An 18,396-nucleotide genomic window follows, 5' to 3' on the forward strand; every position below is an offset into this window, starting at 1 on the left:
TAGCAACAAGCCCCCCCTCCCCCTCCCCACCACCTCCAGTCAGCCGCAGCTCAAACTCCGCAATGACTCACAGACGCCCTTCCCCTACTCTGCGTATCTCCCTTCCGTGAATAGCCCTTATGTAAACGTACCGCGAGCTCTCGCCCCCATTGGCTGCGGCATCCCCTGCGTCACGTGGGCCAGCTGCGTGACAGGACTCCAAGTCCACCGCGGCCCGTTGTTGTGCGCCTGCGCGCGTCGCGAGATGGCGGACGGAGGCGTGGCTCGAGGGCTGTGAGTGACGGCAATCAAACCCGGCGCATGCGCAGTTGGCGGTGGAACGTACGAGAAGCCGTTTATCGCTGCGGAGGGTCGGAGTGCGGTGTCCGTTTTGGTGAGGTGTTCGGTCGGTGGTTGCTCTTGGTAAGGCCGGGTGTTGTGGGGTCGGTGGGAAGGCCGGTGTCTGGTGTAAGGAGGAATGTGTGCCGTACGGCGTAGTGAGGAAATGGCTGCCTGTGTGGGGAGAGGGAGCTGTGAGGGAGAGCTGTAATGGCGGCCGGCTGGCTCTGCGCCCTGTCTGAGGTAACTGTGCGCCCCATTGGCTGGGTGGACACCTCAGTCCCTGTGTCCCTTATTCCTCCTCATAGGGGGACTATAGACGACTGGGAAGCGGACCTGTCACCTCACAGCACATCGCAGATCCTTGTTGGCCATTTTCTCCCCCATCTTTGTGTTGTCAGCATTTTGTCAAGTAAAACCCAATTCTGAGGTAAAATGAACTGTCTCTGCCGGATTAAAAACAAAAAACTTTATTTTTTTTAACACTATTATTATTATTATTATTATTTATTTATTTTTTGCTTGGTCATGTGATCAGCCCAGCTCTGTTTACTCCCTGGAGGGGCCCTTCTTCGGGGTGTCCATGTCTCTGCATGAGAGACACGGGCAATTCCCATTGGCTGTCCATCCAAGGGGGTACTCCCGGGATCCAGAAGACTGCTGACATCGGACCGCGAGGAGTGAAGGGGCCGCATGGCGAGAGTTAAAGCGGGTGTAAACTGCTGCACTTTTTAACAAAAAAAACTTTTTTTTATTCTTACCTGCAAAGGCATAATGTGCTAGTAAACATCGCGTACTAGCACATTATGTGATACCTGCCTCAAAACCAAGCCTTCCAGCGATGCAATGTTTATTGCTGGAGGGCGCTTCCATCTTCACTCGCCCTGGTTCCACGGACTCCGGCTCTGCGACTGGGCGGAGCCGCAATCACGTCACCTCTGCGCATGCGTGCGGGAGCCGCCGCTCACAGCGCAGGCCTCTGAAGAATCGTCACGGGTGGTTGTTCCTTCAGAGTCCATGCGCCTGTGATTTACTGTATATGCCGTCAGTGATGACATATCTCCTAAATGGGACACGATTAGGAGATATTATTTACACTACTTATAGGTAAGTCTTATGCCCCGTACACACGGTCGGACGTTCCGATCACAAAATCTGTCTTGTTTGTTTATTTTTTCCGACGGATTTTGTCCTAAACTGGTGTTGCATACACACGGTCGGACAAAGTTGTTGGAAAATCCGATCGTTCGGAACGCGATGACGTTCGTTTGTTATGACGGGACTACGTACAGGCTAGTAGCCAATAGCTTTGTTTCTCGTAATTTGATCTGAGCATGCGTGGCACTTTGTCAGATCGGAATTTTCTACAAACGATCGGGAAAAGTCTGAAAGGATTTTTTTTTGTCGGAAAATTTGAGATCCTGCTCTCAAATTTATTTATTTTTTCCGACAGAAAAAGTCTGATAGAGCGCACACACGATCGGATTTTCCAACAATATAATCCGATTGGACCTCTTCCGTCGGAATTTCTGACCGTGTGTACAAGGCAGAATTATAGGCAGAATTTTCAAATGGAAGTTTAGTTCCTCCTTGACCACTTGCCGCCCGCCATATAGCAGAAGGAAGGCGGCGGAGTGGTTGTGATATCCCTGGCCGGACGTGATCAGGATAACGGAGCCAGCGCGTTTCGATCGGAGGTGCTGTGTGTCAATCTGACACACAACTCCAATCGTGGTATGAAGCCTCTGATGGAGGCTTCATACCACGTGATAAGCTGTGACCAATCGCAGCTGATCATCGCATGAACCAGGAAGTGGTGGTAAACAGCTTTCCTCGGTTCACGCTGACAGTGAGAGACGATCGGCGGCTCTCCCTATGGGGGGGGGGGGTTGTCTCTGCTGATAATCAGCACATTGATTATCAGTACAGCACCCATCTAAAGGTGCCCATCAGCTGCCAGCCTGTCCCCATAACCGTGCCCAAAAAAGTGGCACTCAGTAATGCCTGTCAGTAGCTCCTCATCAGTGCCGCCTGTCAGTGTCCCCGTCAGTTTATTTTTAAATTGTCATTATTTTTTCATTTATCTCATGCAAAAACTAAAAACTGCAGAGGTGATAAAATACCACCAAAAGAAAGCTCTATTTGTGGGAAGAAAATTATAAAAATTCCATTTGGGTACAGTGTAGCACGACTGCGCAATTGTCAGTCAAAGTGTGACAGCGCTGAAAATTGTACTGCGTAGGAAGGGGGGGGGGGGGGAGGGAGTGCTGGTATGGACGTGGTTAAAGAGTTAGTTCACTTTTACCACAGTAAGACCATGCAGGTAAGGGTTGTCTGTAGATAAAAACCTAAATGTGCGGCTCTGAAATACATTAGATAATGCCCTTGCTAAAGGTTTAGGCCATTTAATGCCACCTGAAGCCTGACTAAAAAAAACTCCCAGAGAAGGTATCATCCCATCCTGCCTTGTTGCTAAGACACAGGAGCAAGCTCTAAAATGCTGGACTCGGAGCTACTGCATCAGGGGAGGGACAGCTCGTGTGACGGGGTTGGAGTCTGGGTTCACACTCGTGTCGTTGGGGATGCCGCATGCGATTCGTACATAATTCTTGTTCCTATCACATGTGATGTCTGTGCGGTGCAATTTGAACCATTCATTTTCTGTGGCTCAAATCACACCACATCCGGCCAAAATTGTGCAGGACCCCAACAATTTTTTTTTTTTTCTTCTATGGTTGCACTGGAATCTTATCTGGCTTTGGCAATCACAGTGCGTTTTGCATGCTGTTTCAGAGTGTTGTCAAGATAACATTGGCATCGCATGGACAAAATACAGTTTCCTTTTTTGTTTTATTTTTTCAATGAGGTGTGGGAAACGCACAGGATTTGCTGCGCTTCCCGCGTCACATCAGTGTGAAGCTAGGTGGAATCAAAGGGCTTGTTCCTGGGATGATGCAGGTGAACAGTAACAGCCCCTTAGCAATTTCCTAGTGAGAAGGCAGGACAGGATGATGCTAATTCTGGGAGTTTTTCAGTCAGGCTTGGGGAGGTACGTAAATGGCCTACATACAGCAAGGGCACTATTCAGTGTTGGAGCTGCACAGTGTGTTTTTATCTATAGAGACACTTCACCCGCATGGTCTTATTTTGGTAAAGGTGAACTAATTCCTTTAAAGTCCCATACACGCTATCAGATTTTCTGCTGACGTTTTCCTTCAGATTTACCAAAACCATATAATGAAGTCAGACCTTAGGAGTTTCAATTTGTTTGCAATCAGGCAGGCCCTTGCACTACATGGTTTTGGTAAATCTGAAGACAAAAAGCAGAAAATCTGATGGTGTGTGTATGGGGCTTCACTCTCGCCATCTGGCCCCTTCACTCCTCCAAGTTCAATGTCAGCAGTCTACAGACACCTCTTATCTGCATAGGCAATTTTGTGGTAAGGTGATCTATAGTTTTGTGTGTGGTGTGTTCGCTACAAACACGGCAGCTGCTGACTTTTAAGAAAGACACTCCCTACCCCAGGAGTCCAGCGCTGTCCTAAATGGGACTGGTTCTCTGGTGTTCAGATCCCTGGCACCGCCATCTTGGATATGGGAGCCGGCTGTGAGCTCCTGCTGTTTCACTGCTGACTCCCCGCGGTGTATGCACAAGATCATGCTGAGCTGTCAAATTGGTCCCGTAGCTTTTTAGGACATGTGGCATGCCCCAGAAGCTAGTGGGGAGGTGGGCCAAGCTTATGTAATTCTTGCCTAGGCAAAGGAAGAGGGAACAGGTACTTGTCCAAAAGAATAAAAAAGGGTACCCAGAAATAACCACAAATATGTGGGGGGGGATGAGCGGTACTTTTAAGCGAAGGTTTGTTTTTAAGGTGTGGTGCAGGACCAGCAGTCCCCACAGAGGGGGGAATAGTATCAGTGATGGACCTGTATGGAGGGTGGAGGACTAGGGTGAGGATAAGACTTCACCAGGTAAGGAAAATTAAACCGCTTGCAGGATGACCTGACCTGAGGAGAGGGGAGGGGGTGGGAAGAGGGGATAAGATGATCGCTTTGCCTGGAGTTGGGCTTTACCCATTATATCTGCCCCTGTCAATCAAAGTGTTCATTTTTATGTAAAGCTGAATCCCATGTTATGGTACTGTGTAAATGGTTATTATGATTCAGCTTGGACAAATGTAAGTATGTATGTGCCATAGTTGTGAGATCTCAGTGGAAGCTGGAAATCGGAGTAGGCGCCGCTACTACAGTGATCTCCACTTCCAGGTCCTGTTCAGAAAGGCTGCTTACTAAACACGTGACTACATAAACATGTGACCATGTAATTAAACACTACATTACGAAACGTGACTACATACTTTGTTGAATCATTTTTTTTAATTAAGAGTTTTAAGGCATTACAGGTAATCAAAAAAAAAACAAAACAAAATCATACAAGTATCTTGTTCCAACAACATAGCAAAACATATATACCGGGAGTGGAACATTCAGTATAACGTAAAGGTAAGTGTGGTCACTGGCTATTGGGTATACATATCAAGTGCATTATCTAATCTAGTAGTATATGCAATAATCTCTCTTGAGTAAAGTAGTATAAGCATTTGAAAAGTCCCAAGTAATCAGTAGGCAGAAGACCTAATAGATACATCCATCGTATGTAAAGATACGCTTGTATGAACATCGGTGGAAGCAAATCATTCTAATAACAGATATGCATACTGCTTTCTGCACGTTATTTTATATCAAAAACGTCAGGAAAAGGGGGGGAGAGAGAAAGTAATAGCTGAATACAGGGAGGAGGTCGCTCGCTTGGCTCAAGCACCATTCTGGGAACACTATTAATTTTCTCAATAAATGCAAAATGTTCTGATTTGGGCAAAGTGGGAATTGTGACATCTCCTCCACCTCAGCTGTCCAGCTTGTTTAAGCAGAGAACCCATTGTATTAGTGAATGCTAAATATTCCCTTTAGTGCCCATGCCAAGTGAGCGACCTCATTTGTTCACAGTGCAGTAGAACAGCTGCTCGTCATGGGACCCGGAAGCTAGTGGAGATGACTGTAGTAGCGGTCCTACTGCAGTGATTTTCTGATTTCCACAGATAGTGCAACGCAAGTATGATAGACCAATGGAACTCTAAAATTTGCCATACATGGATTTTAGGTTTAAATCCTTAGCCATTAAGTGAGTTTTGTGTCCTTCGTCTTCCCCTTAACCTTGTGATGCCGGCTGCACACATATATGCCGCTGCTAAGCGGGTGGGTCATAACGCCAAGCGGCCCTCTGTAAACCACTTACTGTGCTGCGAGCACTCCCTGCTCACTCCAAGCATGGTAGCTGGCAGGGATTGGTAAGCTCTTGATGCAAACTTGTGATTGGGAGCTTATGTGACAGCCAGTCACAGTGGTCACATGACCCAAATGCCTGCATTCTGGCTCTTAGATCTCTTTAAGGGCAGGGAGGAGGTCTGCATGAAGGGAAGGGTGACCATGCTCTTCCCACTGCCTTACATTGCCCTTTAAGGGACAACAGGCAGCCACCTTGGCGCACAGCCTGCCTTTAGTCTGCACACATCAATCAGTTTTGGAAGTCTGGCCAGGCCTGCAGGGATTTCCAGTGATCAGGAGCCCGTCTACTGAACTGACATAAGGGGTTCAGCAAATATATATCTATTTCCTACATTATGACTAAAGAGACACAGGGCGCCCTCCTTGTTTTTATTTTTGCCTGTATAGCTACTTTAACCACCTTTCAATTGCAGATAACCACAACCAACAGCTTTATTGTTCCTTTGATTAAAGCAATATTAAAGCCTTGTTTTTAAAATGAAATAAAAAATATAAAATCACCTGTTCTGTGCTATGGTTTTGCACAGAGCAGCCTGACTCCTCCTCTTCTCGAGTCCCATGCCGGTGCTCTTGCTGGGTGCCCCCACCGCTTCACACTGATCCACTGTGCTTTGTCTCAGCACAGTGGATCTGTGGTTTCCTACTGGTTAGCCAAGTTTTTCCATAGCTTTCTAATTTGTCCACACTGTCTTGAAGCAATTTCTGAAATTGCACCAAAACGAAGTCTATAGAAAAGCATAGCTAGCCTGCACCGAAACCATGTACATTGCGCTGAAGCTGGAATGCTTGAGTGTAACTTGAAAGCTTTTCTCCCGCCCACTGGGGTTTTGTTTAAAGTTCACTTTGCAGTAGTCGTCCCCAGGACAGCCCCTGAGAGATGGAGCTTCTCAGGGGCAGGAAAAGCATTGCCTCAGCTCTTTAAAAGACGAATCTACAGGAACCTTTTAATATGTCTGACCGGTTATATTCATTTTAGGGTGTAGTAATAAAAATTTTGTATTATCGTAAAAATCTGATCATCCTTATTTGGATCAGTTGAAAAGTCTGACAATGCAACTAAAGTATGTGTGGTATCTTAAAAACATGTAAACCAGGGGTGTCCAAACCTTTTCCAAAGAGGGCAGATTTGATAAAGTGAACATGCGCGAGGGCCGACCATTTTACCTGACATTCTTTGAACCATTAAAAATGGTTTGTCCGAGCACAATACACTGCCTAACAAGAATTCTCTTGCCTGTGTGGCTGTGTGTGTGGTGAAGAGAGGAGCTCGGGCATAATATTTGGATATACTGCATTTAACAGCATATAACATGCACCTTCACTTTAAGAGGGAAGTTTCAGGAAAGAAACGTACATTTTAAATAAAGAACTGTGAAGCAACATAAGGGTCTGTGCCCATCTGCGGACCCACCATTGCCATCAGTGCAGCCTCGAAGGGGACAGGGAGGGGGGCAGGGCGAGCGCCAACACATTACATATAGGAGAAGCTCCTGTTTTCTCCTGTCTCAACGGGACTTCCTATTACAGAGGTCGCCAAGTTAAAAGGAAATTATCCTGTATGTATGGCACTCACCCCACCCCCTCCCTGTCCCCTTCAAGGCAGCCAGCATTTATCTTTTGTGGCCCGCCAGCCTTTGGGCTCTGTCTCTCGGAACATCCAAGGGTGAAAATTAAGAGTTGGGGAATGACAGATGGGTCTCAATGTTGTACAGTATTCAGCATTAAAAAAAGTTGTACTATCCGAAATGTATATAAGAAGCCTGGGGTTGACCCTCAGCCTCCTCTTATAACCAATTTTAACATTTGGGTGAATGGAACCTTTAAATGGATTGATCGTGCTCCTATGTTACTCATATAAAAAGCCAAAGGGGGTTATTGTTACACTTCTATTTATGTAGCCTTAAACTCTATCTTCCAGTGCACATGTCATTTTTGTTTGCCATTGGGGATGAACTCGGTCATATTCAAATCCTACCGGGAATCTGTCGCCTGTCCTGTGCCAATCATAAGTGGTCACAACGCTTACTGCCCCGCAGCCCCACATTAACAGTGTGTGTGTGTGCATATATATCTGCAGCTGCAGAGAATGGAATATCTTGGTGCTGATAATGTGCCCAGTACAGTGGCCCATTCCTGGTGGGATCGCTCAGGTAGGTTTGGACTAGGATCTGAACACGGCTGAGCTCATCCCTACTAGCATTGCATCAGATTTGAGTTTTTGCTGCTGTAAATGAGACATTGAGCAATTGGAATTGCCTAACATGTTTATACTCTGCAGATGCTTTTTTTTTTTTTTTTTTTATGCTGAATACTGTTTATGCAACTAATACAGAATGGAGAGTTCATGAAATTGTAACGTTAAAGAACAAGTTCACCTTTTTGGGAAAAATAATGCTAATTTCTGCAGTAAGAAATGTGCGTTTTATTGCTTCCCAAAGCATCTTCCAGGACAGCTACATGAGATGTTGGCTCTGCCCTGTACAGGAAACACAATACCAAAAACAGTTAAAGTGGTTGTAAACCCTTACAAACCACTTTGACCTACAGGTAAGCCTAGATTAAGGCTTACCTGTAGGTCCAAGAAATATCTCCTAAACCTATACCGTTTAGGAGATATTTGCCCGAAGACAGGCACCGCTGTCTACGGTGCATGCACCGTAGACAGCGGCGCACTGAGCGCGGCATTCTCAACGACGGAGCTGCCGCACGTGTCGGCTCCCATGCATGGGAGTGACATCATTGCGGCTTTGCCGAATGACAGCGGCGGAGCTGCGGGACCCCACCAAGAAGATGGATGCGCCGGACTACAGGGGACAGCGGTGACTTCGCTGGCTCCTGTGTCAGGTAAGTGACACATAATGGACTACTATGCGATGCTTAGTAGTCCATTATGCTTTGCAGGGAATGAAAGAGGAAGTAAACTCATCAGGGTTTACTTCCTCTTTAAAGTCACAGGGAGATGGTTACTGAAGAGCAGAAGGATCAATGAGGTATGAGAGCACCCACCAGCACACTCGCAGTTCATGGAGAACTGCAAACCGCCTGTCATAACGTAATGGAAGGTAGTACCTGTAGTTTATTCATTTACAGAACTCTGTAAACTAATGATGCAGCCATGTAGGTGGAGCCCCTCATGGCTGCTCTGTTTTATATTGTGACAGTGGGTGTGGGTAGAAGAACCTCTGCCCGCTGTCAAGAGAATGCAGGAGCATGTAACATCCTAAATAAGGGTGTAACATGTTCCTAAAGGTGAACTTGGCCTTTAAGTTGTAGGTAGTAGTTGAAAAAGTAGCACTGCCCAGGCACAACTCCTCACCATCCATGGTAATTGCAGCTGCTGCCAGTTTCCATTGACTGTAGCGTAAGAATTACAGTGAGTTTGGGGGTAATAATCAGTGTTGAGTCTCTCCGTATGAGCCAGAGGGGTTAATGATGATTGTTTCACCTTGAAATAAGAGCCCAAAAGGTGACAGCTGAGTGTGCGTTCTCCTCTCCACACTCCTCTGGAATAATACGTATTATTATCCTTTATTTCTAGCTTGTGGTGGTTTAATGATGGTTGTTGGTTCTTTCAGTTTGTGGACGACAAGTTAAAAACGGACTGATTTTCTGCTGGCACATTTCAGATTTACCAGGTGCTACCAGTTCTGCCAATATTAATTTGTTAGCCCCTATTGGAGAAATGACTGAGGTGAACTGAGTTTTCTGTAAAGGGCTATAGAATATGGCAGCAGTTTATACATTTTTAAATAGGTGTGTGGGGAAAAAACTATATATCTCTCTATCTCTCTATCTCTATCTATCATTATTGAAGTTTGTGCACAAAGTAAAGAACTTCTGAAACCCTGACTAGATGATAACGCCTGTTAGGGTTTCTAACTCCTGTCCACGCTATCCAAAACTAAGAAACATTTTTGATTGGACATAAAGAATAAAATATAACACATTATGCACATTCAACTTTCAGCTGTTAAAGGTCCTGGTAATAATTCAATATACAGTATCTTGCAAATGAGTGCCCTTGAAGAAATTAAACGTATCTACAATGTAAAGTAGTGAGTGTATAACAGTGTAAATTTGCTGTCCCCTCAAAATAACTCAACACACAGCCATTAATGTCTAAACCGCTGGCAACAAAAGTGAGTTCACCTGTAAGTGAAAATGTCCAAATTGGGCCCAATTATCCATTTTCCCTCCCTGGTGTCATGTGACTCGTTAGTGTTACAAGGTCTCAGGTGTGAATTGGGAGCAGGTGTTAAATTTGGTGTCAATCGCTCTCACTGGTTGTTCAACATGGCATCTCATGGCAAAGAACTCCGAGGATCTGAAAAAAGAATTGTGCTACATAAAGATGGCCTAGGCCAGTGATGGCGAACCTTGGCACCCCAGAGGTTTTGGAACTACATTTCCCATGATGCACTTGCTCTCTGACGTGTAGTTGAGCATCATGGGAAATGTAGTTTCAAAACATCTGGGGTGCCGAGGTTCACCATCACTGGCCTAGGCCAGGGATATGCAATTAGCGGACCTCAAGCTGTTGCAGAACTACAAGTCCCATGAGGCATAGCAAGACTCCGACAGCCACAAGCATGATACCCAGAGGCATGATGGGACTTGTAGTTTTGCAACAGCTGATTGCATTTCCCTGGCCTAGGCTATAAGAAGATTGCCAAGTCTCTGAAACTGAGCTATGCCATGGTGGCCAAGACCATACAGCGGTTTAACAGGTCAGATTCCACTCAGAACAAGCCTCGCCATGGTCAACGAAAGAAGTTGAGTGCACATGCTCAGTGTCATATCCAGATGTTGTCTTTGGGGAATATACATGAGTGCTGCCAGCATTGCTGCAGAGGTTTAAAGGGGGGGGGGGGGGGGTGGGCATGTCAGCCTGTCAGTATTCCAACATAACGACCCCAAACACACCTCCAAGAGGACCACTGCCTTGCTAAAGGAGCTGAGGGTAAAGGTGATGGACTGCCCAAGCATGTCTCCAGACCTAAACCTTATTGAGCATCTGTGGGACATCCTCAAACGGAAGGTGAAGGAGCGCAAGGTCTCTAACATCCACCAGCTCAGTGATGTCTTTATGGAGGAGGGGAAGAGGACTCCAGTGCCAACCTGTGAAGCTCTGGTGAACTCCATGCCCAGGATGCTTAAGGCAGTGCTGGAAAATAATGGTGGCCACACAAATTGACACTTTGGGCCCAATTTGGACATTTTCGGGGGGGGGGGGGGGGGGGGTGTACTCGCTTTTGTTGCCAGCGGTTTAGACATTAATGGCTGTGTGAGTTATTGAGGGGACAGCAAATTTACACTGTTATGAAATCTGTACACTCACTACTTTACATTGTAGCAAAGTGTCATTTCTTCAGTGTTGTCACATGAAAAGATAGAAGAAAAGATTTTAAAAAAATGTGAGGTTGACTTGGGCATAGTGTAGCCAGTTGGGTGCTAAGTTTGCTTTACTATATTAAATGCAAATTCTGATGCCTGACCAAACTAAGATCAGGAACAGTGCTGTGGGAAGCCTGTGTCAGCAGATTATGTAGAAAATGTATCTCAGGCCTTTTATTACTGTGTGTTTGTTTTTTGTGTGTCATGAAATTTAGCATAATTTTAAAGCTGAAGTTTTAATCTGCATATATTTTGACTTCTCTGGTTCCTCCTTCCCACTTCATTGGCACGCTAATTACATTTTCAAATTAAAACCATATCATTTTAATGAGTTCTAGTAATGTCCTCACTGGGTTTCCATGATCTCTATGCATTAGGTTAGATTAGGTTGATTATGTCTGATGGGAGGGGTCAGTCAGGTACTGTACATATCTTATTGAATAACATCATCCTTCCTCATTATTTCTTTCAAAAGCCTTCACCCCTAATGTAAGCAGTGTGTTTGCTCTTGGGAGTAGTTATGCAAATATTTAAAATTCCTTGATCTGTGGGTTTCAGTCTGGAGAAGTGGGCATTCCTAAGCAGGCTGTATTTGCTTGCAGGGTGCCCTTAGTAAGAACCACTTATGACCATCCATAATTAACCACTTGCTTACTGGGCAGGCACTTAAACCCCTCTCCTGCCCAGGCCAATCTTTAGCTTTCAGCGCTCTCACTCTTTGATAATTGTGTGGTTGTGTAACACTTTACCCAAATGACATTTTTAACACGCACGTAAATAGAGCTTTCTTTTGGTGGTATTTGATCAAAAAAAATAATTTTGAAAACGAACTGTTTTATATTTTGTTATAAGTTTTATAAATGGGTAACTTTTTTTTTTTTTTTTTTTTTTTTTTTTCTCCTTCATTGATGTGCGCTGATGAGGTGGCGCTGGTAGGTTACACTGATAGGCAACACTGCTAGATTGAACTGAGGCATTAATAGGTGGCACTGATTAACTGGTGGGCACTGGCACTAGCAGGTGGTATTGGTTGGCACAGATGAGGCGGCTATGTCTCTTCCTCTTTGGGACAGATGTCCCTTCAACAGAAGCCAGTGATCAGCTGCTTTTTGCCGATTTACCGAGCTTCTGTTTTACATGACGTGATCGGCTGTCATTGGCTGACCGCTGATCACTTGGTAAGGGGCCAGGATCTGTCTCATTGGCTCGGTGTTCAGAGTGTGCCGCGCAGGGAGCGAGGACGTCTATTGATGGCCTCCCTGCAATGTAGGCCTGCGCTGTAGCCGTTCAGCTATAGCGCGGACAGGAAGAGGTTAAAATGAGGTTAAAATGAAATCCATTGAATGAAAGGGGTAGGCCAGAAACAGGCTGAGAAGGAAAGTGGTTGATGATCTATCTTACATTTTCTAATTTGCATTGAGATGCTCACAATGTGCAATGAAATAAGAGTAAGCAATTTCAGTACAGAAGAGGAGCCTGCAAAACTTACTATGGACTTGCAGAAAAGCAAACCTACATGTACTTCCATGCTGTATTGTCCCCCGCCAGCTCCAAGCTCAAGAACTGAGCAATCGCATGACCACTTATCGCTCAGTTTTCAATCTTTCAGGGCTGAGGACGGAGACTGACCCTGCCCTGCCTGGTGGGGCTGGAGCAGCTGGCTCTGGCTCTCAGCCATGTGCTGAGGAGCTGACACAGCTGACCGTCAGACATCTGGATTGGCTCTGTGGTGTCGGCCAATTCTGGGTCACAGAGTAAAAGTAAGTGCACTCCTGTGACCCAGAAGCAAAGTATGGCCAAAAAAAGCAAGACAGGAGTTGAGCTTTAAAGTGATTGTAAAGTCAGATTTATGAATAACTTCCTTGTTTTTAGTAAGTTAAAGTACTGTCAGGTGGGGTGTGTTGGGTCCCCCCCCCCCCCCCCCTTAATCCTAAATACCTTCTTGCACAGCACCACTCTGTGGTCATGTGACCTTCCTCTTCTCTCCTTCCCCAATCTACGGAGAGCAGCCGGAGGGCTGAGATGCCCCCTGACATGCCAGCCAGCAGATGGTCATGTGACCGCAGAGCAGCGCTATGCAAGAAGGTGTTTGGGATTATAACTGTTTAAAAACCTGACACACGATACTTTATATTTTGCTACAACAGAATGCCAGTTATTTTTAAATCTGACTTTACTGCAGCAGGAGGGGAAGGGACATGTTTAGAGATCACATTTCACACACTGATGAGGAAATGACTGAGGGAGGGACTGTGTACACACAGCATGATGACAGAGGCACCTAAACTGACCATGGTACCTTGCTCAGGACCAGGCAGGATCAACCAGGTATTTTTAGAATGTTGCATTGGACAAATTACACTGCAGAAGCACTGGTATTGATCATGCGTGGGGTGTTTTTAGGATTACAACCACTTTACTTACTTGACTTTAAGTCAACATTTAAGTTTGGGCAGTTTTTATCAAAACAACAATTTTACTAGCCATTTTTTATTGTTTTGAATGATCTCATCTGTCTCTGGCAGGTTTTGCAGTAGTTTTGACCTACCCCTTTTTTTTTAAATTTTTTTTTTTTTTTTTTTCCCCCTAGGCATTCTTGTTAAAGCGGTAGTAAACCCGCAAATTTTTCTTTTTTTTTCTTTTTTTTTTAAACCTGCAAAGCAAAAGGCATAATGAGCTAGTATGCACCGAATACTAGCTCATTATGAAATACTTACCTTAGAACGAGGCCCCGACATCTGGCCCGATCCACGCCGAGGGAGCTGACATGCTCCCTCGGCGTTTCTTCCGGGTATCGCGGCTCCGGCACTGTGAGTGGCCGGAGCCGCGATATCGTCACTCCCGCGCATGCGCACAGGAGATTTCAGGCCGGTCGGCCGCTGCCGGATTTTCACGGCGAGAACCCCCTTGTGTGCATGCGCCGCTGCAGTCAGCGGCGCATACCGAGGGGAATATCTCCTAAACCGTACAGGTTTAGGAGATATTTTTTTTACCTACAGGTAAGCCTTATTATAGGCTTTCCTGTAGGTAAAAGTTAAAAAAGTGAGCATACAACCACTTTTAAAGGATAAGTTCACCTTTAGAACATTGTTGCATGTGATATATTAATTTTTTCTGCATTAATCCCATTTTGCTTTTCATTTTTATACAATTTCATCACTTTCAATAACATAACTTTCACCACAGGTTCCAAAGACTGACACTTTTATTCCTCGTCTCCTAGAAAAGTCTTTATCTTTCCATAGAGCAGGGTTCATTGTGTTGAGCAAATTCTATGACAGCATGTAGGTTTGGAATCTCTTACTATTGGACCTGTGGGTGAAACACTCTGCGTTTTATCTGTTGGTGGAAGACACACCAGGGTATTGGATTGATATTAACAGTTGTATAAACATCATTGATCAGAGCTGGGTTGAATTAACACTTGTTGTATATTTATAGATTGATGGAAATGAGCCATATATCCCATGTCCTTATTAAAGCACTTTTGTCAGTATGGGGAATATATATGATTCGCCTGTGGGGTAATGAAGTCAGAAGTGATTAATGAGTGGCTTATGGATGGGATTACTCCTGGTTTATTGATCATTAGACATTCCATTCACAGCATTGTGCTAGTAAATCTCTTCAGAAAAAGGGCCCCATGCAGCAATTGGCAAGAAGGCCATCTTATTAAATCTCAATGTTTTTTCCAAAAGTACATCAGAGGAGTGCTAAAAAAAAAAAAATTTATATTTTTAAAAAAAATTAATCCTTTTTTGTGTTTAAGCAGTTTCAGTAAAAAAAAGTTTCACTGTAGCACAAAAAAATATTCCTACTATATTTTGTATTTGCTACAATTATTTTGCACTTATTTACTTGTTTTGTAATTTATATGGTCATGCTGGCTGTCTGTGCACATTTCCTGGGTTTATTTAGTTTCAGGCAATTGCTTTATGGTTTACATGAAAGATACAAATACTATAGCTGCTGACTGTTTTTTTTTTTAATAGGACACTTGCCTGTCCAGGGATCCAGCAATGTTGTCACCTGAACCGATATATATATATATATATATATATATATATATATATATATATATATATATATATATATATATATATATATATATATATATATATATATATATATATATATATATATAAAATTTTTATCTGCCTCGGGGTTGGGGCGCCAGCATCACTAGTAAGGGAGTGGGAGTGGCTAGCCACTCCATTCCCCCCCTCTGATTCTTTAATCTGCCTCGGGTTGGGGCGCCAGCATCACTAGTGTGGGAGTGGCAAGCAACTCCATTCCCCCGCCCCAAAAGAGCTCTGCTTTATTATGGTAACCAGCTTGTTCAGATACTGAGACTTGTTGCAGCATTGACTGTCAGCGTTAAAAGTAATCGCGCGCAGGGGGGACCTTCAACTTCAGCCCCTAACTTCATTTGAGGGCCACAAATCGTAATGTAAAGCTGAAGAGAACTGTAAGATGGCAGAATTTGCTAAAGGAAATGGTCAGAGACCGGGCATAGTTTTTTTTGAGTCTAGAGACTTTCTGTAGAAGAACCTGAGATAGTGGGAATGGTAATTAGGCTAGTAGCGGCTATTGCATCTTTTTACAAATCAATACTCCCACACAGACTGTGTGATCAGACAGGGCATCCCATGTTAATCCAACCATCAGCTAGCAAGAAGTGTGCTTTAATAGACCATGATTGTCTTGGGCTCCAAGTGCTTGCCCGAGACTGGGGGAGAACCTGCCATCAGGTGCGCTCTCCTTGGGGCTGAGCAGAGGACACCTGACAGACCTCATGCTCCTCATGTTCCTCATGCACCTTTCAGAGCAGGTGAAGGGAGATTTGCTCCCTTTTACATAGAGGTGGTGACTTTTTCGAAAGTGCTCTCTGGTAGCTAGAGTCCACATATTTTGTTTATTTTATATTGTAGGGGTTTAATTTGGAGTGTTTGATAGCATTGTTTGGCTTTGTAATCTTGCATTCTTAATACGTTTTTTTTTTTCTTTTTTTCTTTTTTTTTTTTTTCCAGAGATCATATTTTGCAAGACTTTTTTCCTACATTGAATTGTCCTTTCTAGTACCCTGAACTGCTGTTCAACTAGAGTTTTTAAATCCATTTCAGGATGGCTGATGTTGCGAGTTCAGTATTTGCTTTATCCTGGGAGGAAGATGAGTGCCTGGAATATTATGGCATGCTTTCCTTACATCAGTTGTTTTATGTAATCGGTTCCCAATTGACCGAGAGTGATGTTGATGCCCTTTCTTTCCTGTTGAATGAATCCTACCCTTTTACTCACCCCCTGGACCCTAGCATCTGGACAGTGGAAGAAGCTGATGAGATGCCCAGCAATGCCTTACTGTCTGCCTGGAACAAATGGAATCGGTGCTCCAAGCCTAGCAATGACTTGGAATTTTCCGACATTCGAAGGCCTAAAAATGGCATTGAGCTACTCTATGAATTGGAGAGAAGGGGGTTCTGTGCTGAGGGCAACTTCCGACATCTGTTTCAGCTTCTAAGGGTATTGACACGACATGATCTACTTCCATACGTCTCCTTTAGAAGACGTCGCCCAGGTAAGACCCCTCAACGCCATCACTAACCTCCTTTCTTTTTGACTAAATAAATAAAATAAAAAATCCCACCTTTTGCACTTAGCCCGCTTTACCTTACCTTTTTTACTCAACTGCATTATGGCTGACTTGCCTGGCTAGTGAACCTCTTCAGCGTTGGCCATTGGTCACAGTCACTGCCATATGGGGTCTTTTCTGTCTTAAAAGTTTTTTTAATTTTTTTATTTTAAACTTAATTTATTTTTAATTAGGAGGGTGTAATTCTGCTTTAATCCAAGGTGCGGGTATGTCCATACAGTTGCTGCATCTCCACTATTGCTAGGTACATACAAGCTGAAAAAGGTCAGTTTGGCAGGAACCAGCCGACTTGGAAAACCGGCATCCAATCGGCACTCAACAGGGGAGATCGCTGCACTAAAGTTGGATGTGTTAGTACGGTGATCTGTTTTTCTTTCCCTTTTTTTTTTTCCAGTAATGTAATTGGAAATGTAGGCTTTACAGGTCAGTGTACACATGGGAATGAAGCCTTACAGCCTTCAACTTTATTTCAACAATTTTTTTTATTTTTTTCAATGCATGTTAATGTTTTTTGTAGAAGGAAAAAAAAAAAAATAAATTCTGTGTATAGTTTTATTTTTATAGTTGGGCACAGGCTTTTTTTCTTACATGTATCCTGCACTGCAGAGCTGCTGTATGGTCATACTTTGCCACTTTTCACAGTGCAGGACTGGAAGTCAACCAGCCATCTGAATACAGCGCACTCCTGTCTGTGAAGCTTATAGCTGCTAAGCAGTGAAATAGAAATTGTGGCAAATCTACTTTCTCCTAGGGTTTGTTTACAAATGTCTATATTTATGCAAGATGCAGTTTACAGACATCTGCTCTAGCTCTGCAGCCGTCTGTAGCATTTCCCCCTTCCTGCGCCCCCCGCCCCGCCTTTTATTGACAAGTTAAATTGCAATGCTTGTAGAATAGGTAGTAATGTTGGATCTTCTGCATATGGGCTTATCTAAAAATGCAATGTGTACAGTGTGTGTGTGGTGTGTTTTTTTTTTTTTAAATTTTTTTAAGTATTGGCAAATCTCTATACAGGTTCTTAAAGCCCTTAGAGCAAACTTCAGGTCCGTTTTAAGGATGTTTAGCATAAATCTTCTAGAAAATGCAATGTGTGTTTTTTTTTTTTTTTTTTTTTTATTTTTTTTCTGAAGCTGCTAGTAACAGCCTTTTAAAGAGGAAGTAAACCCTTACAAACCACTTTGACCTACAGGTAAGCCTAGATTAAGGCTTACCTGTAGGTCCAAGAAATATCTCCTAAACCTATATGGTTTAGGAGATATTTGCCCGAAAACGGGCACTGCTGTCTACGGCGCATGCGCCGTAGACAGCGGCGCACTAAACGCGGCAGTTCCAAGAATGGAGCTGCCGCATTTGTCGACTCCCATGCGCGGGAGTGACGTCATCGCAGCTTTGCCGAATGACAGCGGCGGAGCTGCGAGACGCCACTCCCGTGCGCATGCGCGGGAGTGACGTCATCGCGGCTTCGCCGCTGTCATTCGGCGGAGCTGCGAGATGCCACAAGCAAGATGGATGCGGCGGACTACAGGGGACAGCGGCGACTTCGCTGGCTCCTGTGTCAGGTAAGTGACACATAATGGACTACTATGCGATGCATAGTAGTCCATTATGCTTTACCTTTGCAGGGAAAAAAAGAGGAAGTAAACTCATCAGGGTTTACTTCCTCTTTAAGTAATGCTGAAATTGGCTTT

General features: G+C 44.3%; 1 protein-coding gene across 1 annotated transcript in view; it reads left to right on the top strand.

Annotated features, from left to right (window-relative positions):
• Nucleotides 1–258: 258 nt before the first annotated feature.
• Nucleotides 259–18,396, top strand: part of DEDD2 (death effector domain containing 2) — a 33,388-nt gene continuing 15,250 nt past the window's right edge. The window contains exons 1-2 of the mRNA XM_077456641.1: nt 259–402; nt 16,089–16,633. Coding sequence (XP_077312767.1) covers nt 16,183–16,633 — 451 coding nt within the window. The 5' untranslated portion in view covers nt 259–402; nt 16,089–16,182. The remainder of the gene's footprint in view (nt 403–16,088; nt 16,634–18,396) is intronic.

This window comes from Lithobates pipiens, unplaced genomic scaffold (assembly GCF_037356315.1).
Source record: "Lithobates pipiens isolate NorthernLeopardFrog02 unplaced genomic scaffold, aLitPip1_a1.2 Scaffold_27, whole genome shotgun sequence".
Lineage (NCBI taxonomy): Eukaryota > Metazoa > Chordata > Amphibia > Anura > Ranidae > Lithobates > Lithobates pipiens.